Here is a 26993-nt window from a genome sequence, read left to right on the forward strand (position 1 = left end):
TGGGCATATACAGAAACTGGGCATATACGGAAACTAAGCATATACGGAAACTGGGCATATACGGAAGATGTGGGCATATACGGAAACTGGGCATATACGGAAACTGCGCATATACGGAAGATGTGGGCATATACGGAAACTAGGCATATACAGAAACTGGGCATATACGGAAGATGTGGGCATATACGGAAACTGGGCATATACAGAAACTAGGCATATACGGAAACTGGGCATATACGGAAGATGTGGGCATATACGGAAACTGGGCATATACGGAAACTGGGCATATACGGAAGATGTGGGCATATACGGAAACTGGGCATATACGGAATATGTGGGCATATACGGAAACTGGGCATATACGGAAGATGTGGGCATATACGGAAACTGGGCATATACGGAAACTGGGCATATACGAAAGATGTGGGCATATATGGAAACTGGGCATATACGGAAGATGTGGGCATATACGGAAACTAGGCATATACGGAAGATGTGGGCATATACGGAAACTGGGCATATACGGAAGATGTGGGCATATACGGAAACTGGGGCATATACGGAAACTGGGCATATACGGAAACTAGGCATATACGGAAGATGTGGGCATATACGGAAACTGGGCATATACGGAAGATGTGGGCATATACGGAAACTGGGCATATACGGAAGATGTGCGCATATACGGAAGATGTGTGCATATATGGAAACTGGGCATATACGGAAGATGTGCGCATATACAGAAGATGTGCGCATATAACGGATAAATATGTACTCACCCCGTACTTATTTGTACGCAAGGTTGAATCCATTGGGATAATATTATTGTGAGAGTATTTCAGCATCATTGAACACATCCACTTTGTTTGTATGCCTATGATAAAAGGGATATTTTCAACAAGATCATTGAACACATGCGCATATCTTCCGTAATCCTATGAGTTTCGAAGTGAAACTCGAATTTGGCCTATTTCCAAAACGTTTGACACACTACCAACCTTCTTTTCTGAAGATTCGATAGATTTCAGTGGTCATCGTCATCATCATATATATAATTTTTCATGGTTTAAATTGAATTTTAGAATGTATAAATGGATTCAACTCTTTGAAAATCCTTTTGAGCACTAGGATTACATAGATTATAGTCTCTGTAATTTGTTGTCTGCTATATCTTTTGTTGATATTTCTAATAACGTTACAGCATCATCAACACCTTCAAACTATTCCAACCTTCTGATGCCAAGAAATTCCTGGTGGTGGGTGTTCACATTATTGGATTTACATATTGGTAATTAGTTGATATGTAAAATTGGATACGTGTACAAAGTATTTTTTTTTTTTTATCTTTGTGAACCTCATCTCCTTGGTGACTCCTCATGGCAGTTTTTTCCAAAGTCTGAACTTTCTTATTCTAGAACTGGTTTTAATATAAATGTAATTATAATTATGTACCAAATTTAAGCATGTTGTATTTTCTTTCCAAGGTATGGAAGTATCAACTACTGGAATTTTTCTCATATTTCACTTCTATCTGTTGAATGATGTCTAGTATTTGTCTATTTTGGAAAAGAGAGTGGCTATTGAGAGATGTTTTCATTGATAGGAGAGGGTTGAAAATGACCTGCATAGGGATCATAGAAGCGTTTAAATATGGAAATAATTGTGCTTTTTCCAAATCCGTTATGACCAACAGGTGTTATTGTCTTGCCAGCATGAATAGAAAGGTAAAAATATTGAAAGACAATTTGTTTTCGAGATGGATATCTAAACCAAATATTCTGTAGTTCAATGTGCCCCTCTACTTGTAATAAAGTCTCGCTTTCAGGAAGATTGTGATTTATATCTTGATTTTGTTCTATCATGATTAGAATGCTATATGCAGTTGTGATTAACTAAGTGCAAGTGTAATCACATCACACAAAATGCAATACGTTTTTTCATTTTTTCCTTTTAATTAAAATTAAATAGCAAACTATAGGATTGTAATGTTGAATTTACATGTTATACACATTTTTTTTGTAAGCATTTCAAGATGGTGTACAATTACACTGTCTAGATTTGTCCCCATTGTCCCCATCCTAGGATGAGATGATTTCCTTATCTCATACTGTCACAGTTTGGGCCTTGAAGTTGAAATAGGCAAACAAAGCATGGGTTTGTTAGCAAATCAATAATGAAATGACACATTATACATGGTATCCAGGGTTTGTTAACAAATCAATAATGAAAAGACATGTTACCCATTATTTGTAGATGGATAGGTGGTCTCATTTAGATTGAGGTCTTATCTAAGGATCTATCCATATGTATGAAGTGTTTGAATCAATTCATCAATCTTGTCTCCATGAATCTATAAATTGTGCTCTCTTAATATTTCCCAAAAATAGATCTCGAATGGTCCACCCATCTGGAAATTTTGCTCTCTTAATATTTCCCAAAAATAGATCTCGAATGGTCCACCCATCTGGAAATTGTGCTCTCTTAATATTTCCCAAAAATAGATCTCGAATGGTCCACCCATCTGGAAATTGTGCTCTCTTGATATTTCCCACAGAGATGGTCCACTCATCTACAAATGGTAATTTGGAATGGAAAATTGTTTATTTGCCATTGGTGATAAGGTTTTATCTTCCAATATTACTTAATATAATGATAATTTCAAAATCTAATATGAAAATTATTAAATTTGGTTCAAATGATAATTTTAATGCAATACTTACCAATTATTTAATTTTTTTAATATGTAATGAGAGTGAATCCAATTCAATATGAAATGTTCTTCATCAAAAAATGATAAAATAATAAATTTACAATTTGCATTGAAGATGGATTTTCAATGAAGTATGAATTATTTCACACAGAATAATTTTCAAAGGAAGTTAAAAATTTATTTATTTATAATAATAATAAAATAATATTAAAAATAAAAATAAAATGATGGCGTAAGTTGTCCATTTTTAAATTTTTCTTCTATTTTAAATTTCTTTTGTATTATGGGATATGATTCATGTTAGAAATTGTTTCAGATAAATTTGATAACTTTGTAAAGTAAAAGGGTAAAGAATGGAGATGTAGAATGTAGAAGATATTTCTAATGATAAAATGGTAATTATATGTTTTATTTTTCAAAATTTTGTTTGCATTGATTTTTTTTTTTATTTATTTTTTTTATATATTGATCTTTTATATATCACGATTCTTCGAATTTATGCCTAACTAAGTTTCCTTTGCAACATCTAGTGCAATTGCTAGTTATAATTAAATTTTCATTTTTCAAAGGTTACACAACTTTATATGGGAAAATGCAATATCCATAACATTTCTTATTGGAATATTCACAAAAATGAATATTTGACTCAAGCAATGAAGACATTAGAAATTGCATTTTTCATTAAATAAATATGATATAATTTTAATATATTGAGAAAAAGTTTTTAAATTTTATTTCTAAAAATTATTGAAATATTCATAAAAATGAATATTTAATTTAAGCAATAAATACATTAGAAGTTACATTTTTTTTAAATAAATATGATATAACTATGATACAGTGAAATGAAATAATTACATGTCATTCAACATTTCATTAATATTTTCCGAAATTTTTAAAACTTTTTATTAATAAGATTCATTATTAATATTAAATAGTTCTCTTTACCTCCCATCATCTTCAGGACCAAAAAAGACTTATGTAATATTAATAATAATACTTATTATTAAAAAGCTTTTTAGTAATTCCAAAAAGATGAATGAAATACTAAGTGATACTTATTATTCAATTATATTTTTATAAATGGAATTATAAAACTTTTCTAGATACATTATAGTTATGATCATATTTAGCTCCGGGAACTGGGTATTTTAATCTCTTCTCTTAAAGTCAAATATGTCTTTACTGTTAAAGTCAAATGGGTATTTTAATCTCTTTACTCTTAAAGTCAAATATGTCTTTACTGTTAAAGTGAAATATTCGTTTTTGTTTTTGTTAGTATTTTAATGAGAAATGTTTTAGATTTCTCATTTTAACTTATAATGTTATATATAAAGAAAAAAACAAATCTTATTTTCAAAATTTCAAATAAATAAGAGAATAATCAACTCATAATCAAAAGTTTGAAAAAGAATATTGAATATTTTTATTTCCTTATTAAATAAACTTTCTCCAAAAATCAATGAAGGTCCGTCCCAAAATACAATTATTAAAATTGGAGTCATTTGTGGATGTTTCAATATAACATAAGTTTTCGAACCATCGAAAAGATCAAACTATTGTATTTGTTTTATTAATTGTATTGTTTTCAATGGTTGGTTTAATTAATTGTTTTCAATTGTTTAATGGTTGGTTTAATTGATATTTGATTTCAATACATTTGTAATTCACTATAATACTTTATTATTTTAATTCTAAAACGTTATCTAATTAAACATTAGTTAGAAAATCAAAAGAGGGATTCATTTGGAATAATGGGGAAGTCTATAATACATATTTTCCAACCATTGAAAAGCTCAAATAATTATTTTGAAGGATGGTTTAATTGATATTACAAGGTTAGTTGAAGCACTTAACTTATAAACTTGATAATTTGTAACTAATAAAAACAAAATCCATTACAACTATTCATCAAAAAGTAATGTAACATTGATAGAATATAACATCGCATCCACATAAGGATTTAAAATTCAATGGAGATGTTGTCATAAACAAAAATATAAATTTATGTATTTTTTATTCAAAATAGGTCCAACTATACATGTTTCTTTTTTACAAAATAGAACTTCATTTCCAACATAAATAATGGAATCTCATGCCCATCAATGACATAATGGAAAAACAACATCATGATCGATCTACCGTATGGGTCTCTAAGTCACCCTCGTCCCATGAGGCACTCCCAGGTGGATTTCCAAATTGATGTCTCTGCAAAAAATTACAATAATCAATTAGTTGTAAAAATTGAAAGGCATATAATCAATTTCATTAATTCATGATGATATTTTGATCAAATAATCATTCTCACCGTGAGGATTTGAGGCAATGGAGAAGACAACCCTTCTTGGGTAGATGGCGGAGCACTTGGTGACGGATATAGGCATGGTTCAGGGGCGCTGGATAAAGGCATGGTGGATGTGAAATAGGGAAAAGGTAGTGGGTGCGGGCGACGATACACCCCCACCGGTTGTACAATAGTGGGAAGCACTGTAGGCTGGGGGATTAACCTAGGGGGGGAAATTGGAATGTTAAGGGTGGACGATTGAAAAAATGAGAATGGTGGATGATTGAAGGGTAGGGGTGAGCATTGGGAAGGTATTACAGAGGTGGTTATAGGCATGGAAGAATTTGTGGAGGAAAGAGGTGGTGGGTGTGGGCGATGATACATCTTAATTGGTTCAATAATAGGGGGGAGCACCCTTGGGGAGGATATTGGGGTGTTAATCGCTGAAGCAGTGTTCCCAATGCTAGATCTTTTTTCGGTAGCATGTTCATCGAATAAACGAATTCGACAACTTGGAATGTTGTGAGATGTGGGTCCCTCAGCTGTAACAATAAAAATAGTTCGTATAGTCATGCAAATGTGTTGAACATGATAATATATCGCATTTAACGTAAAACAATGCATAGCATGACATTTCCATACCAATATTGGGTATAATAGAATCTTGAATTATCTCAGGCGCGTGGTCCATATTTCCTTGTTTTTGAGAAGATGACTCTAATTGTTCATCCATTCTTTTTTTCCTTGCATGAACTCGTCCAACCCTTTCAAATTGTAGTATATCTGTCCCTGACTTTGACTTGCAACCACATCGCCTCTTTTTATCTACTGGACTCAAGAAACTATGTTTTCTCTTGGTAGTGATCTTGGATGGAGTTATAGTATTGAAAAACATTTTGTTGTATTCTTGACATGCTTTGTCTACCAAGTTGTTCAATGCATATGCCTGTTCCAAATTTGTAGGTATTATGGATCTCAATTTCTCAAGAGTTGATGAGTTAACACGTTCCATCTCATCATGTTCAGAGAATGCACTATCTTGTCGTACATTGGTCGATTCAACATTGTATGAGAAATTCTCTAAATTATCAATGCTTGTTTCATTATGATAATTCAGATTGGGATATTGGAGGTGGGGCCACCATGTTATTGTCGAGGGGCGACTTGTGATGAGTCGCTGCGCTGGAAATGGTCAAAGGGAACTGCCTAACACTGACACATAAGATGGTGCGTTAATGGGTCCCTTCAAATAGGGATGAAAGGGAGAGACATAAAACCTGTCCCCAACAAACCCCCAATATCAAGAGTAATAAGCTTGAAGATTACCAATGCTAGGGAATTCCAAGGTTAATAACAAATGAACAAAACAAGGCTCTGATAATGGGGTTGACCTTGGGGTACATATTGAGGCTGGGGTTGACCTTGAGGAATGTATTGTACCACAGGTATATACTGTCCTTGAGGTTGCCCCCCAGACGCAATTTGTGTCCTCACCCCGAATTCTACGGGATGTCCTCAACAATTCGGCCACGGAAACAATCTCAGGAGACTGGCCCCGAAGTCTACGGGACTGTCTCGGTAATTCCACCACAGTTAAAGACTTTTAACTACTGCACACGCAAACAAAGTAAAATCTCAAAGAAAACTGCCTAAAGTCTCTAAAGAACCAAACAAATTTGAAGCACACGCCTAAAGAATCTAGGGCATCAAACCAAGCACAAACAGTAGCCTTCCGGACCGAAAGCGCTAGTTGGAGATGAAACCCAACATCGCCGGATTCAGTACAGAAGTGGCGGGTGGAACAGTTACCCCGGCAACCTGCTTAATGAATAGACCGGCACAAGTTCCTCCACTTTAATCGTCTCAAGTGAAGTGAACCCCCCGGAAAATCCAAGTGAGTCTAGCCGACGTCTGCTCCAGGTACAGTGGGATCTTCCCTCCACCGTCACCTCGGTAGAATCCTAAATATTATGGTCACTAAGGTTACCAACAGCAACAAGTATACCTGGGGGAACAGTCTACACTCTGACAGCACGCAAGGGCAGAGTATCAAGCTCAATCCCCTTGCTGGCTCCTTGACAATAATCCAAGGTTTACCAACAAGTGACCCCTGGCTCCTCGACAATGGTTAATCCGAGGTTTACCGTTTGTAATACGTGCGTGTCTGGCGTCGTTCCCAATGAGGGAGGATTTATCCCCTCACTGGTTCGGACACGAGCTCGTGCTTCTCCTTTAAGAGGAGCTTTCCCAGAGTATAAATGAAACAACTGGATTTAATCTATCACAAGATAAGCTACTTGTTTGGTTTTGTTGTCTTGGAGAGTTTATTACTCTCCTACTCCAAGACACTAGCCTGATCTATATTGGTGTTTCAGAGCCCTAGTAAATAAAAAGTTACTAAGTTGATTTTACTTTAAGCGTTAATTTTATGGCTTTCTTAAGACAAAAAGTAGTGGAGATGAAACTGGTGGTGTGTAGACTCGACTCTCAACCACTACAAATATGCACCTAAGATGATTTACACTACTTTTCTTTTTCAATGAATCTCCTAGCTAAGAGAGTTGGAAGAATGCAAATTTTATAGAAAACAACTTTCTTAACAAAGACAATCAAAGAAACAATTTTCTTTATCTTTTCAAAACATGCAACTCATGACCACTAATTATTCACGAAATTTCCTTTTTCTTCAAAAGACTACAAATGCTACCAAAGCAAACTTTGTTTCCAAAAGAATTTTTGTATTTTTCCTAGATATTAATCAAGCATGTAAAACTATTTATCAAAAATCAAATTTAACAAATCTAAGACAATCAAATCAAAATCACTCAAAATTAAAACTAAAGGCAAAATTTATACCTTTACCATAAATTCAGTTAAATTAAATGACATCTTAAGCAATAATATATCGGAGCCCTCAGCTCGTAAATATTCAGAATTCATGGAGCTCAGAATTGGTTTACCTTACTAGTATTGAGGAGTACAAGTGAGTTTCGTTTTATCTTTTCATCAAAAGATATAAACTATATAAATCAATCATATTTATTTTAAATTAAATATTATTTAACATATAAATATACTTAAGTATAATTATTTATACCGTTAGAATAATATATAGAATAATAAACCTACAAACTTTTATAAGAAAGTGATATGTAAAACATATTATGATATTATGTTTTTGTATATGGGCTTTTTCCCATCATTATCTCATATAATATTATATTTTGTATTTTAATTATTTTAATTTTAATTTTTGTATATACAACAATTAATAATATGCAAATGTCTTAGTTGATAATATTATTTTAATTTAAGTATATACTAGTATAACCATATAAATTAAATAGGCCATAAATACTTATAGACATCAAAATAATTATGTGACATTTGATTTATGTAAAATTGAGAATTTATAACATGAGTGTATAGATTTTGAAATTGAAAAATAACTTGAAAAGTTTTGATCTCATCAATTAAATTATTAATACTATAAAGAATAGTTTTAGATTATTATACTTTTTTTGTGAATATAAAGTCATTATATTTCACTTCAAAATCAAAGATTTACGAATAGGGCTCCCCATAACTACTAGATACATTCCAAGAAAACAGAAACCCATTACAAATTGAGTACAACTTTCTTTTGAGGCCACGAGATAAGTAGTAGGAGACATCCCCAAAAACTTTGGTTCATACATCAAAATGAAGTACACATAATTCAGTACATTACATTACCATTAAATAAAATATAGGAATTAAAGTCTCTGATAAACATTTCACAATTGATGTAGAGATAATTCAGTACATTATCATTAAGTAAGAGATAGGAATTAGAGTCTCTGATAAACATTTCACAATTCCATCAAGAAGTAAGAGAGAAATAACCAAGACCAACACTAACCCCGATGGCCACCATTCTAATCGTACTCTATCAAAAGAGAAATGTAAACTAGTACATATCAACCACCCAAAATCATGTGCATTCCAAATCAGCCTAGCCAAGGAGATATGAAGGTAACCATAGTTTCCCCACATACCATCCTTGCCTCATAATAACAACGCGCATCAAATATTATCCAAGCCATTAGAAATGAGGACTCTCTACATGTATATGAATGCACTCTTCATGTGGAGAACCAACTAGTACCACTTCGTCAAGATAGAAAATCCTTCATCATCAATACATATAAAGGCAAACCAAATACCTCACTAGTAAGTGTCAACCAATCTAAGAAGCTAATTATTTCTAACAAGAAATATGTTTTTACTAACAGAAGGTAGATATGTTAAGAGTCCATAATAACAAACACATACTCGGTGGGGTGTACTAAAAAAAAAAATCAACTAGAAGTGTTGATATATGAATATAAAGGAGTATTCCAAGAGCATAAATGGTTGTCGCCTAAGAGGGCAGTGGAGCATGAAATCCAATTACTGTGAGACTCTCCATTTCAAAATATTACATTGTATAGATAGTATGTTCTAAAGAAAATGAAGTGAAGAAGCATTTACAACAACTTCTAGGGTAGCGTGTGATTCAATGAAGAACCTCACCTTGTGGATCACCAAGGGAAAATTGTACGTACTAATATTGACATGTCGGCTATTTTCCATGATTTTTCCCAAAAAAAAAAACACAAATTTCCATTCCTCCAAAAAAATATTAGCAAAAAATTTATAAAATCTTAAAAAACAAAAAATCTGATAAAAAAAAAAAAATTGCATCAAAAAAATTATGATGCATTCCATTAAATAAACTTAACAAATTAAAATTATAATTATCTCAGTTTCACACACTGAATAAAAAATTCTTTAAAAAATGTATAAAAATAACAGCATTAAACTACATTTCATGTTAAAATTTATAATGAATTATATAAATATCATTAAACTCATCATAAAATTTAGGTAAAGAATTAAAAAATTAAAAAAAGAAACAACTCGTAAAATTTAATATTTTTAATAATTACCTTTTTAATTTTGGACAATCTTTTACACTATTTAACGAAGGAGGAATTGCACACTATGAATCCTTAGTATCCTATCCACGTTGGAGAGGGGAAAAAAAAAAAAATCCCAAATTTCTACCACTGTTCTATTGATTGGTCCTACTGATAGGGATGAACAAAAATGAGTCTAATCCTATATCCAATATAATTCTATGTATAGTACTCAAAACTGTCAATGTAAAAAGTGTATGTATGTATTTGGGGTAATACATTGAAAAACTGAAGGCACTATTCTTTCTCTTGTACATTTCACTTGATTTGTCTGTAGATCTTCCAGTGTACCATCCACCATAGTTGTAACTTTTAGTGCCAATAGTAACCCAAAAATGTCTTTGCACCATCCACACTGGGGAAATAAGGTGGTTCAAAATATATATGACGTAGGGCATCACAAGCACCTAGATATGATGGACCCTTCATTTCAGTGCTACCCATGGTTGTTACTACCAGCTGCTGATATGAGAAGAAAAACCTTTTCACCGCGGCTTCTATTGCCTGGAAGGCCAACAGAACATGTATTGTTGCAACATTGTAAGCACCTGAAGTGTTATGTGAGCGCAGTCCATGTGAATGAAACAAATGCATAAGTGCCTCCTGGAGCCTTGGTCCACCCTTTGGATCAGCCTCAACACCAATGACTTTGGGCACCAGATGCCTTAGTTCCTTGCATGCATTTGTAAGGTCTCTAAGGGGGGCAGACCGAAGGCAATATGCACCTGCAAGCGTACTAGTGCTGCTAATTTCCAACTGGTGTTTAAGGCAAAGGAAATCATCTGGGTCCATCACTAGAAGCAAATTCACAATTTCTGTGAGCATGTTCCACATCCTTTCAACCATCCAACAGTCTGTGGATGCTCCTACGAAATCCCCAGAGTCTATTCTTTCATATACTCTCTGCAACAATTCTTGGCCTACAAATACCCACGCCTCAAAGATCTGGAGGACATTGCAAAGTTTGGCATCTTCTAGATTATGGAACTGTTTATGTTGTTTTAAAGAGTGCAAATATCTTGGCTTGCAGATTCTATCATATTCAAGAAGAGGCTTACCTGACATATTTGGTTCCCCCAGACCTAAAGTGAAGGGAGTCCTCTGCATATGGCCTTCAATGGCAAGCCATATTCTAGAAACCATAGCTTCAGCGCTTTTCCATGTACCCAAACGAGGAAGTAAGCTCTCTTCACTTGTTCTGCTAACCACAGGTAAAGCACCAGGTCTCTGCCATACCTCATGGAAAACTTTCCATGAGAGAACACCACTACTTACTGACAACTGAAGAGTGGGAACCTGCTTGTCATTTTCACAAATCATTGAAATCAACTCAATCTCGGAACTAATTAAGGATTCAAGCCTTCTCTTCCATTCCTCTTTGTCAATGTAAGTCCTTGTGTCACAGAGGACAGACGAAACAAACTGAAAAGTAATCTCCAATGACTGTAAGGCAGCCTTTACCAACCCCTCTCTAAACCAACCAGGCCATTCCTTGAATTTCCACATGGCACTGAGCTCGGGGAGATGCACATACTGCTCGTAACCCGCACACTCCATGGGAGAGGGCTCTATGGATTCTTCAACAAAGGCAAAATAGGATGCCATTTTTTTACAGGACATATTTTTTCCCTGCAAACATAACGAGGAGAGTAAAGACACTAATGCTCTCCATATACCATAATCTAAAAGAACAACATAATAATAGAATAAACACTAAAATTTTGAAAACTGGAATAGAATAAAATGTTCTTAAATCCTTGATATATTTAAAAAGCCATAATATATCAAAAAGCTATATATAATACGTTACTGGACAAAAAACATATCTATTTGTTGCAACTCAACTTTTTATGTAGATGATAAAAACTCAACACATAAATAATGAAAAGAGTTAAATAATGTCAACACATAAATATATATTTTTCCAGTTAACAAAGTGAATAGATATAAGCTAAATATACGGTGGTTGGTCTGTTGGCACTTAAATTCTGAGCACATTACTGTTTATGTAATACAAATAAATCAAACTATTTTTAACTTTCACCATTTTTATTTATCTAAAACTAAAATGCATCGAATTTTTTATTTTTTTTTTCTTAATGAATTTGTACCTTTTCTTAGTTTACACTAACCCGTAAACTAACCTCAAAGAACTTGAAAATTTTAATGCTATCGGATCGCACTGATGTATTCTTTTAATGCAACGAGGTCCTTATTGTATAGTCTATTTGGGTCTAGACTTATTTATGAGTCTATCGAGTTATTAATTCTGAGTATAATGCTAAGCAGATAGAAATGCTTTTTTTTTGGGTGTGTTTTGTTCTTAGGTAAAGGTAAAATACTTTTGAGGGGTTAAATCTATTTTAAAATAAGGTTTGAAAGCATTTTAATAATATATTCAATATTAGTTTATCATGTCACTTATGAGAATTGAATCTAATTATGAAAGATAACAATCATTCCTCATGACCACCTAAAATATACCCAATTAATTTACTATGTATTTTTATTGAAAATTCATGAAAGATGCTAAACTTGCTCTGTTTTTGTGTATATTTGAATTCTTTCTGCACGCATCTGTTATCTCTTGATTTGTGATGTTCTTTTATAAACCAGCTAGGTCCATGAAATAGTTGTCATTAGGCACACTTAATCTCATTTTAGAGTAAGACTAGTAAACTAGGGCGTTCATAAAGGTTTGTTTTTGTATCCAGCTGTCAGCACTAGGGTATGGATCAACAAAATCCAGGAGAAAAGAAGAAGGCTTGCTAATTCATGAAGTTTTTTTTTTTGTTTTTGGGATTGGTGAAGGAAAAATTGGTAATTCAAACACTGTATTTACAAAAATAAAATTTTTGAGATTTTTACCCAAATCCAAAATTCACTATAATAATAACATGTTTAGATCTTTGTGGCAATTGGATTGGATCACTTTGTGGGATATACTCCAGACAATCGAAAGGTGAAAACAGAAATAAATTTTAGATTCCATGGATTAGTTCTGTTTTGTGATTAAATTTCCTGTGAAATTATATTTTTAAGAGTATTGAGTTGATTTTGAAAATGGACAGCTTCCGTCTCAACACCAGCTATTGTTTGCATCTCGTTGGGTTCAGTTTTATTAGTATGTATGATCATTATAGCTCTCTACCGTTCAAATCAGCCTAAGCCATTTACTAAAGGGGATGCGAACAAAATGGGTCAAGGTATTATTTCTCTGGATCATATCATGGATTTAAGAATTATATCAACATCAATATGTGTCCTTTGTTTAAAAAATGCTTTGATGTCCTGACCAGGTTCTCCAAGGTTAGTAATATTGCACATGGACATGGCCCTTCTCATGTATGATGACATAATGCGATTGACAGAAAATTTGAATGAGAAATATATAATTGGTTATGGGGCTACGAGCACAGTTTATAAATGTATTCTCAAGAATTGTAAGACAATTGCTACTAAAAGACTATATATACACACACCATCCACAAAGTTTGCGGGAATTCGAAACTGAGTTAGAGACTGTTGGAAGCATTAAGCATCGGAATCTTGTATTTATTTTTCATAACAAATTTGCATGATGATGAATATCACCCAGGTATTCTTTCAATTGGAGGAACAATGTTCATGAATTTCTAGCGTACAATTAAATGGTGGAGTGCACGCATTTCTGTTGGCTCGTTAATGAATCATACAATTGAGTTGAAAGGATGCAAAATTTATGATTTTGAAAGTTTCCATTGCCTGCTAGAAAAAGCAGAAGCTCGTCCGGTTATTCACCAAAATTTGTGGGTATTTGTTACATGTATACTTACATTCCACTGGAAACCCTAATACAGTTTGTAGTCATTCTGAAAATGGACCCTGAGACTATGTGAGCTTTGGTTAGAACACCTAAGAGTTCCAGGTATGTTATCAACAATGCCCGATTGAACCAGATGACAGGGAAATATGCGACATCGACCTGGAAACCGGATGGAATGTAGCTACGAGCTGGGGAGATATTCTGTTGTTGTTGGATAGAAGACAGTCATGCATGTCTTTCTTTTATTGACGTGATGGAAATGGAATAGCATCCTAATTTAGAGCTGACCAGTTTATAGGGAATCAACATGAAAGGTACTCCCGAAATACCACTTGTTTCGAGCTGCGAAGAGTTCAAATGAAACATAAAGTGGAGCCAGAAACGCCATTTGTTTTGAGGGTACAAATCACATACAAGAGAGGATTTACAGGGCGGATTAACTTAATAAGCAGTCAAAAATATATGTTTTACAGTATAAATTCCATTACAGTATATATTTTGGAACACAATTTAACTGTCTTTAAAAATGACTATTAATTAATTAACTTCCGTTTGCTAAAAACTAGAACGAGTGCATCCATGATTTACTGAAGATGTAGCAGCACTAACCTTGCAAACCGCTGCTCTCGATAACCAGTGGCCAGGTGCTCCAGGTCTGCTCTGTTCTGTTCGCCGAATTGAACTGCAGATAATGTTCTGCCGGGACTTTGAAGGCCGGAGGAGGTTGGTGAGCTCTCCGGTCCGGCATTAATCCTGATGCCATCAATACGATGTGAGGGGAACTGCAAGGTTGGCGGCAGATCCATACTTCGGCGGATCCATACTTCATCAATACGATGCCATCAATACGATGTGAGGGGAACTGCAAGGTTGGCGGCGGGCAGAGTCGCCGGGGGCTTTTTGCTGGGCAACCGGAAAGGTATGGTCCATGCCGTCGCCGGGCTCTGTGAGACTCTGACAGAGGTACCCTCCATAGCATTAACTTTGCTATGGAGGTGGAAATAGGAATTGCCCAGAGGGGGCAGCCCGCGGAAAGCACACGGAGAATTTAGTTCCTCGTGACTCCGTTGATTGCAAACACTGGTATATATATAGAGAGGGAATGGTATTTCATTTCTCCGTACTAAATCGCCAATCCATTCGGTCAGCTCTGTCCACAGCCTCCATTTTTTGTAATAACAATGCAATATACCGATGCGTTGTCGAATTACTATTTTCATCCCAGCTATCATAGAGTTTCCGAGTTCCCAAATATGGAGATACCTCTCTCGCAGGATCAAAACCACGGCCATGCTCAACCTAACGAAGATAGCGGACAAACATCCCGGAAATTTAAGGGAATCCGACTGCGAGAATGGGGGAAGTGGGTATCAGAAATTCGGATACCAAGATCCAGGGAGAAGATATATCTTGGCTCCTACAAAACCGCCGAGCAGGCCGCCCGAGCCTTCGACGCTGCAATGTATTGCCTGAGAGGGCCCAACGCTAAGTTCAACTTTCCCGATTCTGTGCCCTCCATTCCGTCCGCCTTTTCTCTTTCCCCTGCGCAAATCCAGGTTGCCGCTTCCAAGTATGCCTTGAACGAAATCCCTGGGACTTCGCCTTCTCTGCACAATAGTACTAAAGACGACCCCTCACTTCCCTCGCAGCCGTCTTCGGTATCTGACATGGAATTGTCTAATGACGCCCAGCATAAATCGGAGGGCTTGGAGTTTTGGAAATCTCTGTTTGCAGAACCAGATGGTCCTCAGTATTTGAATTTGGAAAAATTCCCATCCATTGACAAAGAATTGGCGTTGGTGCTCATTCCGACTTCAGAGGAGGAGGAGGTTGACATAAGGCTGTGGAACTTTGAAGACAGCTGAGTTCCTGGGACGTGAAAGAATATAAAAATGGACTTAATTTTTTTGCGGTCTATGCGCACTGCCTAGTATCCACGTCGTTTTCAAACCTATCAGTGTCACGGCATGCATGAATTGGTGCACTATTACCATTAATCGTTAGTGGACGATATTCGATCGGAATACCTTATCAAAATTGCTTGTCTTCTTCTGCAAACATGTCGCCAGTAGAACTTTTACAAGTGCCTAGTGGATACTGTGATTGCATACTAAATCAGAGTGTCTATTGGATGCTAGGATTGCATGCTAAATCAGAATTTGGAATAATTTGGAAATTATATAAATAGGAGTGAAGACAAATATTATTTTATTTTTGAAATATTTTGCAGTTATATCGAAATAGGTGTAAAAGTGTCTATTACCATAAAAGTAGTGTTTCCAGAAAACAAAATTGTCCACATTTACTTGAAAAAAATAGTGTTTAATTATTTTAGTAGTTTTTTTATTTAGAAATATTTTGCAGTTGATATCAAAATACGTGTAAAAGTGTCTATTACTATTAAAAAAAGTGGTGTTTTGAGAAAACAAAATTGTCCACCTTTATTTGAAAGGAATAGTGTTTAATTATTATGGTATTTTTTTTATTTAGAGATAGTGATAGGTAGATACAGTAGAGTTATTTCAGCAAATAGCTATAACAAAGTAAGCTAAATATGAAAAGTAAATTACAAAATTGAAAATGTAATTATTTAATTTTAATTTGAAACAAAGATATATTAAAAATAAGATTTTGACATAATAAATATTATGTGAAGTGAAAGTTAATTAAAATGATTTTTATATTTTTATTTTTTTAATTATTTTTGGAAAGTACTTATTATAATATTTTAATGAGATTGAATATATATATATATATAGATATAATTTTAAATTTTAAATTTAGCAAATGAGTAAAGTGAAACATTGTTTATGTTTATCTAGTTTTGGAAATATAAAAAACTGTAAAGTTTCTATCACCATAAAAGTGTTTAAAAAAAATAAATTGTCCATATTTATTTGAAAAGAATAATGTTTAAATTATAAGAAATACTTTATTATATTATGAAAGTGATAGATAATTTTTTTTTTTTTATGAAATAGCTATATGTAAATTAGTTGAAGTGAATAAAATCTATACTAAAATGTTACAAATGTTACTATTTAGTAATAATATTGAATAATGATATCTTGAAACAAAAATAAGTTAAAAATATAGTTTTTTTTTTTTCTTTTTTCTTTTTTATTATTATTATCATAATAGAACAATAATATAAAAAGGAAGAACAATTGAGTTTTTCGGAACATTTTTTTAATTCTATACTTAGTAACCTACCATTGTCACGAGATGCATGAGTTGACTCAATATTTCTATAGTATATGGTGTAAACATTAGTGGATGACATTCGATCCTAAATGCACACATTTTTGTGTTAAGATACGATACATAGTGCATACGAGTATTGACAACAATAGAGAATCCATATTCTCTTTGGTTTATAATCCCTTGGGTTTATTATTTCTTTGGGTTTAATATTATTACCTTGGCTTTATAATACCTTGGGGTTTTATAGTTAATCCCTCAGGTTTATAATATGAATCATATTTTAGCATTTATAATATTGATCATAAGGTTAATATCCGTTGGTGTATAATATTTATCTTACGCTTTATCATAGGATTTTCAGAATGTGGAAATCAATCATGGTCAACCATGGTCCAATGTCGCATTATGACAAATATTGTCTCAATATGAAAATCAACCATGGTACAATGTCGCATTGTGACAAAAATTTTATCCTGGACCAATGTCACATTGTGACAACAATGGTCATCCATGGTGAACCATGGTGTAACATGTCATTGTGACAAAGATTGACTCAATATGGAAATCAACCATGGTCAATCATGGTCAACAATTGTCTAAGTTTGTATTGTGAGAAAGTTTGTCTCAATATGAAAATCAATCATGGTCAAACATAGTCCAACGTCGCATTGTGACAATTATTTTGTCAATATGAAAATCAACCATGGTCAACCATGGTTAAGCATGTTTAATTTATGGTTTATAATATTTATCTTAGGGTTTATATACTTTAGGTTTGTAATATTAATCTCTTCAGTTTATTATTTGTTTATTATTATTATTATTCATTAAAAATTAAAGTGATTAATTAAATAATTAATTTTTTTATTTCATTCATTATTAATTAATTCATTCAGAATTAATTAAATATAAATTAATAATAACAATCATAATAATCATAATTATACGCTTTCCGCACATATTAACCACCTTTACTAATGTGGTTGTGCATGTTATTTGTATATGCCTATGGCGTATATCAACCATATTTACTAATTTGTTTGTGCTAGTATATGATGCAAACATTAGTGAATGATATTTGATCCTAAATGCATGCATTTGTGTGTTAAGAATCCTCCTCCTCTTTTGCAAAAATTCATCTTGTACAACGTCTAGATCTGTCCATTGGATACTATGATTACATAGTCCACTAAATCAAGGTTTTCCATTGGATATTGCGATTAAATAGTCTGTTGAATCAGATTTTGTAATGTTTTGGAAATTTGATAAATATGAATGAATTTGTTTATTAAAATTTTGAATTAACTTGTATTCGACATAAAAATTATTCTAAAAGTACTTTGAATAAACAAAATTGTCCACAAGGAACACTGCTTTAATTATAACATAATGTCTTTACCTTTATGTCAAGAGAGTGATAAGTAAATATAGTGGAGGAGCTTTTTCAGCAAACAGTTACAATGACGTAGGCTAGTTGAAATGAATGAAAAGTAGATTACAAAATTGCAGATTTGAAGAAACAAAATTGTCCACAAGAAACACTGCTTTAATTATCACATAATGTCTTTACCTTTATGTCAAGAGAGTGATAAGTACATATAGTGGAGCTATTTTAGCAAACATTTACAACAAGGTAGGCTAGTTGAAATGAATGAAAAGTAAATTACAAAATTGCATGTATCACTATATAATTTTAATATTAAATAAAGATATTTTTAAAATGAGATTTTGATGATAAGAGATATTATATGAAGTTGAAGTTAAACCACTTTTAATCAAATATATATATTTTTTCTTCTTTTACTTTTTATTTATCAATATTATAAAGTACTGTCATAATAATCATAAATGAAAATAAAAATTATAATATTATAATGAATTTTAAATTTAAAAAATTATTATTTATTAGAGAAAGTGTCCAATTTTAAATGTGTCAAATGAAGTGAAAAATTATTTATATCTATTAGTTTTTTGAAATTATTTTCTTTAGACATAGAATTAATTGTAAAAATGTTGGTCAACTTAAAGAAACAAATTTGTCCAAATTTAACTAGAAAAATATAATGTTTAAATTATAATAAAGTCTTTCTTATATTATGAGAGTGATAAAAAAATATGTTAGAGTTATTTTAATAAAAAATATGTTAGAGTTATTTTAATAAAAAATTGTAAAATAGGTTAATGGAGCTAAATGGGAACTAGAGTACAAGATTGAATATTGGATAAAAGGAAATTTATTACAAAAATAAGTTTATATATATATATATATATATATCCATAAAGTCTAAACAATTGACTATGAACCAAAAAAAAATAAGTATATATATATATATATATATATAAAACTTATTTTTTAGAATTGTTTATTGACTACAATATGTCTAAATGTCTAACTTATTTTAATTTAGTTTTATATTTTGCATATAATCTTTATTTTAATTCAGTTTTATATTTTGTATATAATTAGGCCGATAGGTATTCCTATGCATCAACAATCATCAACACTTTTACCATGCTCTGTTTGATCAGGTGAGACACTTTCAACTGTTGATTTGAAGTGTGACTACTTTTTCCAAATATCGGTTGAGTTGCCTTCTTTTCACAAGATATTTTTATTGCTTTTTCCCATTCTTTTATGTCACTATTGGCCTCAGAGTTAATCGATTCTTTGGTCTGCTAGTTGTTGTTGTTGTGCATGTTGGCACCCCTATCTGGCCTTGCTCCCTCGTCATCATGAAATTCGTGGAACGCTTCCTCCTCACCCCAACCCCAAATCCCAATCCCGTATACACCAAAATCTTCCAATTCAAGAACAAACGCGGAATCAAACTCGGGACTGGCCATGGCATCACCAGAATGGGTCTAGCCCTGCTCGGCCTCAATGTGGTCTTGACCGATATCGCCCCCGTTCCGCTCGCCCTCAAACGCAACGTGAAGAAAAACACGACGGTGAGCTCCCTCGCCTCGACCAGAAAACAGGGATCCGACGTTGGAAGAGTGAAGATTTCTCAGCTCTATTGGAACAACGAGAAGCAGATTCAGGTACTGAAGCCTCCATTTGCTTTCATTGTTGTCACAGATGTTGTTTATTTGGAGAATACTGTGGACCCTTTGATTTCCACCATGAATGCCCTTTCTGGAGCGAATACTGTAATTCTATTAGGTTATCAGATACGATCTCCATAAGTCCATCAACCTTTTTGGTAGATTTGTCCTAATTATTTCACTGTGGAGAAAGTACCCCATGAGGATTTGCATCCGGAGTATGTGTATGAAGAAACTGATGTGTATTTTCTCAGGAAAAAAATGACCTAATTGTGGGTAGAACAAGGTTTTCCAGAGTTTAGGGGTGGGGCACAAATTGTATATGGGTTATAAAGTAGAGGGCACATAAAGTACCTGGCCCTATTATGCAAAAACTCTGATCAGATTGCCACTGGGGAAAATCTTAGGCAGATCCTATTTCCGGAACTGGGTTGTCCAATTTTGTTCTGCCGCAGGACAACGTTGTAGTTTTTGAAGTCGACATTCTTCGTCGTGTGTGCGAGCATGAAGCCTCCCGGGCGAAAGGCGGCCGAGGAAGGCCAGAAAAAAGGGTCACTATCATCTCCTTAACTGGTCATCGTCTTTATTTTCTTGATTTTCCAAATGGCAATGATTAGTTTGCATAGTCAACACTGTGGAACACTAGCGTTTATATTTGTTGCTTCTTTGCTTTTGAATGGGGATAATGCTCTGGCATTACAGGGCTTGGTTTTGTTTTTTGTGGTTCTATTATGGCTCATGAATGGATGTGTTTATGGATTGAAATTTAAGGAAAATATGGGTTTACTGTAGCATATGAATGGAATGCATCCAAGCATTGAAATTTCAGAAGTTGGGTTTATTGTGCATATGAAATGGCATGTGTTCATGCTTTTGAAATTTTACTCAAAGAAAAGAAAAGATGGATTTGGTATTGCATATGAATGAGATGTATTCTTCGTATATGCTTGGCCATCTATAAAGGTTTCTTGATTTTGGGTAATTAAATTAACCTCTTGATTTTGGGTAATTAACTTACTCTAAAATGAAATAAGACATTCAATGTGTTCCTAAAAAGTAATTGCACAATGATCCAGTCCAAGAAAACAAAGTTTTCCACAGACCAATTAACTCTTCTAGAAAAATTCAACCATTCCAATTTAATAATCTTATCGGCCTCTCTTTATACCTTTTGGAACAATTGCTAGTATATTTTCCTATGAGTTCTTTAGTAAACTAAAGAAATAATCAACAAAGTTTGAAAAATAACTTTTCACAAAAATTAAAATGAACACAGCATCAACCATCACATGTAGATTTTGACGTGTCAAAATGTCGATGACACATAGTCCCCGACGTTTAAAATAGTCAATGACAGCCATTTTTCGTTGAAATTTCAACCACAGTACATATTTTGTAAATGTCAATTATTTTCTGTCTATAATTCAATGAAGTTCACCTTCCTTGCACGAACAGGTCTGCTTGTAGTTTCTGTTGAAAAAAAAGCTCTACTTGTAGTTCGCCGAGCTTGTCTCGACTGCGGGTTCTATGGGACTGTCGACGTGACCAGCTGGGCCCCTCTCCATCTCCGTTACCGTCTGTTTATGTAAACGGAGAAACCCATCACGCTGCAAAGTCGGAAACTTGTGAAAAAATTGCAACTGCAAACTCTTCGCCGTCATGTGTCTTTTCAATGTACCTCAGTCTGTATAGTATCCGGATGGACGGATGTTAATCACACATCCAATATTTATGGATTTCTTTTAAACTAAGTTTAAATTTTTAATTTCAAAATTTTAATTTTAGTTTTGAAGTGAATGAATTTAGAAGGAGCTAGGTAATTTTGATTTGAATGCATTTGGAAGGAGCCATTTTAGGCAAAGGAGAAGTGAGGGGACAGTGGCAGAAAAGTTGTTTCCGTTTTCATTGCGAGACACAAAGGGACCAGTTGAAGTTAGAACGATTCACCTTCTTATGTGGCTACTCTATTCGTTGGTTGTCATACTATCCACATAGCCTGGTTTAATTTTAGGTAACGCATCCCACCAAAATTATTTCTAGTGTGTTGTTTCATTCAAAGTTGATATCCATAAAATGTTTGAATACATGTGCCATTGTGCAGTAGGGACGGGGTTTATGGCTCAACACATGGCATTAGTCAACCAAAAGCAGCAAGTCAATGAGCGTTACAAACATTCTCTTCACCACTTTTGTAGGGAATGTAATATTTCAGGCACCAGAGACTTCATATTCGAAAATATTGTAGCAGTATTTCACTCTGGTTTCAAAATTCCGTGCAAATAAACAAAAATTGTGATCATCACGTAGAACGAATCCAATCTAAATCGAAACAGTAGAACCTCCATTCATAAACGCAATGTTGTTGTGGATGTGGACCTTGTTCCAATAAAATGGTCGTTTCCAACTTATCTTGGAAGGTCGTTCATGTAGCCTGTTCTAGAGGACATTATTGAAACTTGGGATGACTAGAATGGTAGGGAGATTTTGAGTTGAAACCATAGTATTATATGAATACAGGGTTGCAAGCTAAACTACTAACCACGTGAAAAGGCCAGTTTACCGCGTGATCAACAATTCCCAAAAGAAAATCAATTTAATGTAAGCGAATTCATGAAAAATATTTTTTGTTTGCAGTCCACCGGCATTGCATTTGTCTACTGATTTATGTTTGCGGTCGAGTGACATCGCATATGTCCAACAATCGACAAATTAGCCAAGATGCTAAAAAAAATTTGAAGTTGGTTACTTTCATGGGCTCAATTTCAATATTCATTTCTTACAGTGTCCCCACGTTCCCTATATTTAAACCATGTTTGAGTGAAAGTATATTGTAACTGTAGTTTGTAAATTGAAATATCATATATATTTTTTTATATCTTTTGAAATGTGCTTGCTATGTAACCATGTTAGTAATTCTTCTAAACTATGCTTCGGCAGGAGCAAAGATTGCTGGAGGGGAGAAGGAAGCACGGGTAGTAGCAGTTCGAAATCGAGACCCAGTAGTTGTGATTGAAGAAAGACCAGCTTATTGCCCATCAGTTCTACCTGTTTCGTTGTAATATACGAGATAAAATACCATAGTCTATGCTTTCTTTGGTGCTATCTTTGCAGAGGCTGAATCTAATGATTGCAACTTAAACCGTATCAACTGCTATAATAGATAAGCATAAAAATGGTGCAGAGGTAGTGTTACTGTATCGCGATACTATATTGAAAGTTGTGAATCTTTCTATAAATAATCCAAATTAAGTATCAGCTATGTTTAAATATTTAAGTGTAAAAGTATATATTATTTTACAATTTTTAAAAGTGTGTATAAAAAAGGCAGTTCAAAAAACAGATTGGAGAATAAAGCAGCATGTAAAGCTCCGCTTAGTTATATACCATTGCAAGTAAAAAAATGCATATGGGAAAGAAAAAATAGAACAGGCTACAGAGAGAATCACTGAAGTAATATATATATATATATATATATATATTTTAATAAGAAAATGTAAAATTAAAGGATATGAAAATTAAAATAATTATAAATAATAATAATAATTAATAATAATTTTTAATTAAAATATAATTAACCATTAGTGTAAAATTAATGGTATATAAATTGATAATATTATATAATTATGGTAAAATAATTATTCATTAAATTAAAATAATTATATATTTAGTTATATTAGTGGAAAAAAGAATATATGAAATGAAAATGTACTAAGTTTATGTAATTAAAAATATCATGTTTCAATGTAGTTGTGAATGTGTTGTTTGTTATAAATTAAAGCAGTTGTGTAAGATTTTAAAGTTTATAAAATATATTCATAAAAAAAATTCCAATATTACTAACATAATTACACACAAATGACAATACAAAATAGTGGAATCATAAATTGATTTTCACTTACTCGTAGCTTAATTTTGAATCCTCACAATTACTATGAACTAAGAACATATTATGTTAGCTCTAATTATTTCGCATAAGCTTAATTTAATCCCTAATATATTTACAATAATATTATATATATATATATATATATATATATATATATATATATATTATTATTATTATTATTATTATAATATAATAATATATACCACTCCCTCACTCTCTCCAAGCTTCGAAGTAACCCCATTGTCACTAATTGTCATCAACTTGTGATTAGGTATAAGAATGAACCAAGCACTAGGATTAGAAAGGCTTACTCAATAATTGGGTGAATACCTGGATGCTATTGTAATACGAGAGCTAGAAAGAATGTGAAATATTAAGAGCCATCATTTATTCTCCCTTATATATTGTTCTTGATTCTAAAAATTTCTAAATAAGCACAACTAATTTTTCTTCTTGCTATTACCATGTTGCATTCAAGTGTATAAAATATTAACAAAAATGATATATTGTATTTTCAATATATTAAAATCATTTTACATCAAAACTAATATAGAAAATTGGCAAGCTCTCTTACCCCATATCTATAATATTTATAACTATGTTCAAAACCACCATATACTACTTTAGCGATACCATAAACATAAATTAGTGATTCACAAAATAATACAACCTTTTAAGGGCCATAGGATTACAAAATGAGATTCAAAATATTATAATATTTCCATCTATTTAAGAAATCATAATTCGTTTTGACCAAGGGCTGAAATGAAATAGACCTATCATGGCTTACTAATTAATGGTGATTCAAAAGATTGTCCTAACTTTTTATACATACACCTATTGATCTTACAGGTTCACACTCATTACAATTTCACTATTTCTTTGCATATAAATATTCATTTTTATGTGAAAAATGTCTATGTTTATCATAGTGCATGAAAAAAGACCAAAATCATTGGCTAAAAACCATGATCTTGAGCTTTTATCATAATTGAAAATTGGTTATTTGATATTTTCCCCGAATCTTGAAATCTTGAGAAGTTTATCCAATTTCCGCATAAAATTGAAACAAATGCCTAATGTATGTGTATGTGTTGACATTCAAATTCACTTTTTCACCTTATGATATATATTTTCCAATTGGAAAAAAAGTTGTCTTCCCATTGGAACTCTAAATTTCTTCAATCTTCACCAAATCCGCACAACATATTGTTAGGATATTCCGACACATAGGAAATAGTTAAGTACAGCTTGGTCTAGTATAGAGTTAGGTAAAGTGTGTTTCTTTACCTTGTACATTTTGTAACTTACAATCCGACGGTCACGATATGTAGTGATCCGACGGTTCATTCTCTCCTCGGTATTACCGACACTTGATCTGTGGCTTGACACCTGATTGGTCCATGATTTCTATTTAAAGCACATGGAGGGTCATTTGTAGGGTAATCCGTCTATGAGAGAAGCTTATGTAAATTTTCATTCTTCTATTAATAAATTGCCTGAAGTGGCCGCGTTGGCTCAGGCCGTGGACTGTTTCCCTCTTTGAGGGTTTTAACCACGTCAAAAATACTGGTGTATTGATCTGCGATCTGGTTGTGAGCGGTGTCCTTTGGTGTTCTGTCTGAGGAACTTACCCTGTAAATTCCTACATGGTATCAGAGCTATTTGAGGGCCGCGTTCGTTGGTGATCCAAATCTGAAGCCGGTAGAACTGCATCCGAATGTTGTTTCCCAGATCTACTTTTTTTGACTACTTTCGGGCTGAGAGGACTGCTCTATTGTGTTGGGAGCATCTGTTCCAGTGAGGAACCCCTTTCGTTTCACGCGAAAAGGTTTCCGGTAGCCCTAGCTGCGTCATTTTTAAGATCTGGGGGTATACAGTGTTTATTTGCAGTTTACAGTTATTTTCTCTCTGTTTATTTCGGTTTCGGTTTATTTAGCTTTTTTTATTACCGGATCTATACCTTTCATTTCTGCGTATGCTCTTTGCCCTGCGACTCTGTGCGATCTGGGCAAATCAGAAACAGAAAGGAAGGATTTTTCTCATGCGTATGCTCTTTTCCCTACGCCTTACTGTGATCTTGGAAAATCAGAAACATTGAGGAAAATATTTAGTTTCCGGCTAAAGCTAACTTTGAGCCGCAAGGTTCATTTTTGAAAATATTTAGTTTTTCGGCTAAAGCTAACTTCGAGCCGTAAGGTTCGTTTTCTTTGCATGTCCGTGTTGGGTTTTGTGTTTTTTGTTTTGTAGGGAAAAAGAGCTTTCTCAAAGCAAGCACGCAACCCAAAGCATCACCCCCCCCCCCCCTCTCTCTCAAATTTTTTGTATAGCTCAATTGGTTCAAAGCTATTTTAAGAGAGTAGAGGTCTTGGGTTCAAATCTCCATTTTTGGGGGGCGGATCTTTTCATTCCCGCACTTCGTTGGCGACTTCATCACTTTTTTTCAAAAAGCCACAACTTCTTCATCCGGAAGCCGTTTTTAGAGCCGTTTTTTTAAACCAGCCTAATTTTTCGAGATCTATCCATTGGAACACTTAGTTTCAGCATCTTTAGCTTCAGTTTCCTTTGAAATGGAAAGTCAATACCAAGTTACCCTTGACAGCACCAACTACTTCCAATGGTTGTCCTACATTGAGGATTTACTTAGAAGTAAAGGTCTCTACAGAATAGCCTCAGGCCAAGAAAAGAAACCGAAGGATGAAGATAAGGCTGCTAAATGGGAAAACAGGCAAGATCAAGCACGTGGATTGATAGGGATGTCTATTTCTCCAGATCTTAGATTCCATATTGCAGAACTTGATACTCCTGATGAAGCAATGAAACAAATCAATAAAGTTTTTGGGATTAAAAATGAACTTAGAGCCCATCAACTTGAAAATGAGTTGCTTACATTGGACCCTAATAATTTTTCTTGCATTGAAGATTTCTTGTCCAAGTTCAAGACCCTTAGATATCTCTTGGAAGGTGTTAAGGTTAAGAAAGAAGATAGTAACCTTATCTATTCCATTCTTACTAAGTTGGGACCAGCCTACTCTGTGTTTGTTTCCACCTTCCATTCT

At 33.5% G+C, this 26993-nt stretch overlaps 1 protein-coding gene, 1 long non-coding RNA gene and 2 pseudogenes across 2 annotated transcripts; 3 read left to right on the forward strand and 1 right to left on the reverse strand.

Annotated features, from left to right (window-relative positions):
* Positions 1-10306: 10306 nt before the first annotated feature.
* LOC149170870 (nematode resistance protein-like HSPRO2 pseudogene) lies at positions 10307-11599 on the reverse strand (annotated as a pseudogene).
* Positions 11600-12897: 1298 nt separating this feature from the next.
* Positions 12898-13446, forward strand: LOC149170871 (uncharacterized). The gene is made up of 3 exons (XR_016259511.1): positions 12898-12956; positions 13066-13200; positions 13294-13446. It is a non-coding gene; the product is annotated as an uncharacterized LOC149170871 (long non-coding RNA).
* A 1606-nt stretch (positions 13447-15052) lies between these two features.
* On the forward strand, positions 15053-15664 carry LOC149170872 (ethylene-responsive transcription factor ERF015-like). Its single transcript, XM_089425757.1, has one exon. It carries the CDS (start codon positions 15053-15055, stop codon positions 15662-15664), a length of 612 nt encoding a protein of 203 aa, XP_089281883.1.
* Positions 15665-19515: 3851 nt separating this feature from the next.
* LOC149170873 (uncharacterized) lies at positions 19516-20318 on the forward strand (annotated as a pseudogene).
* The last annotated feature ends 6675 nt before the right edge of the window (positions 20319-26993 follow it).

Source organism: Pinus tabuliformis, chromosome 4_2 (genome assembly GCF_031772625.1).
Source record: "Pinus tabuliformis cultivar Carrire ecotype Pingquan chromosome 4_2, CPIR1, whole genome shotgun sequence".
Taxonomy (NCBI): Eukaryota; Viridiplantae; Streptophyta; class Pinopsida; order Pinales; family Pinaceae; genus Pinus; species Pinus tabuliformis.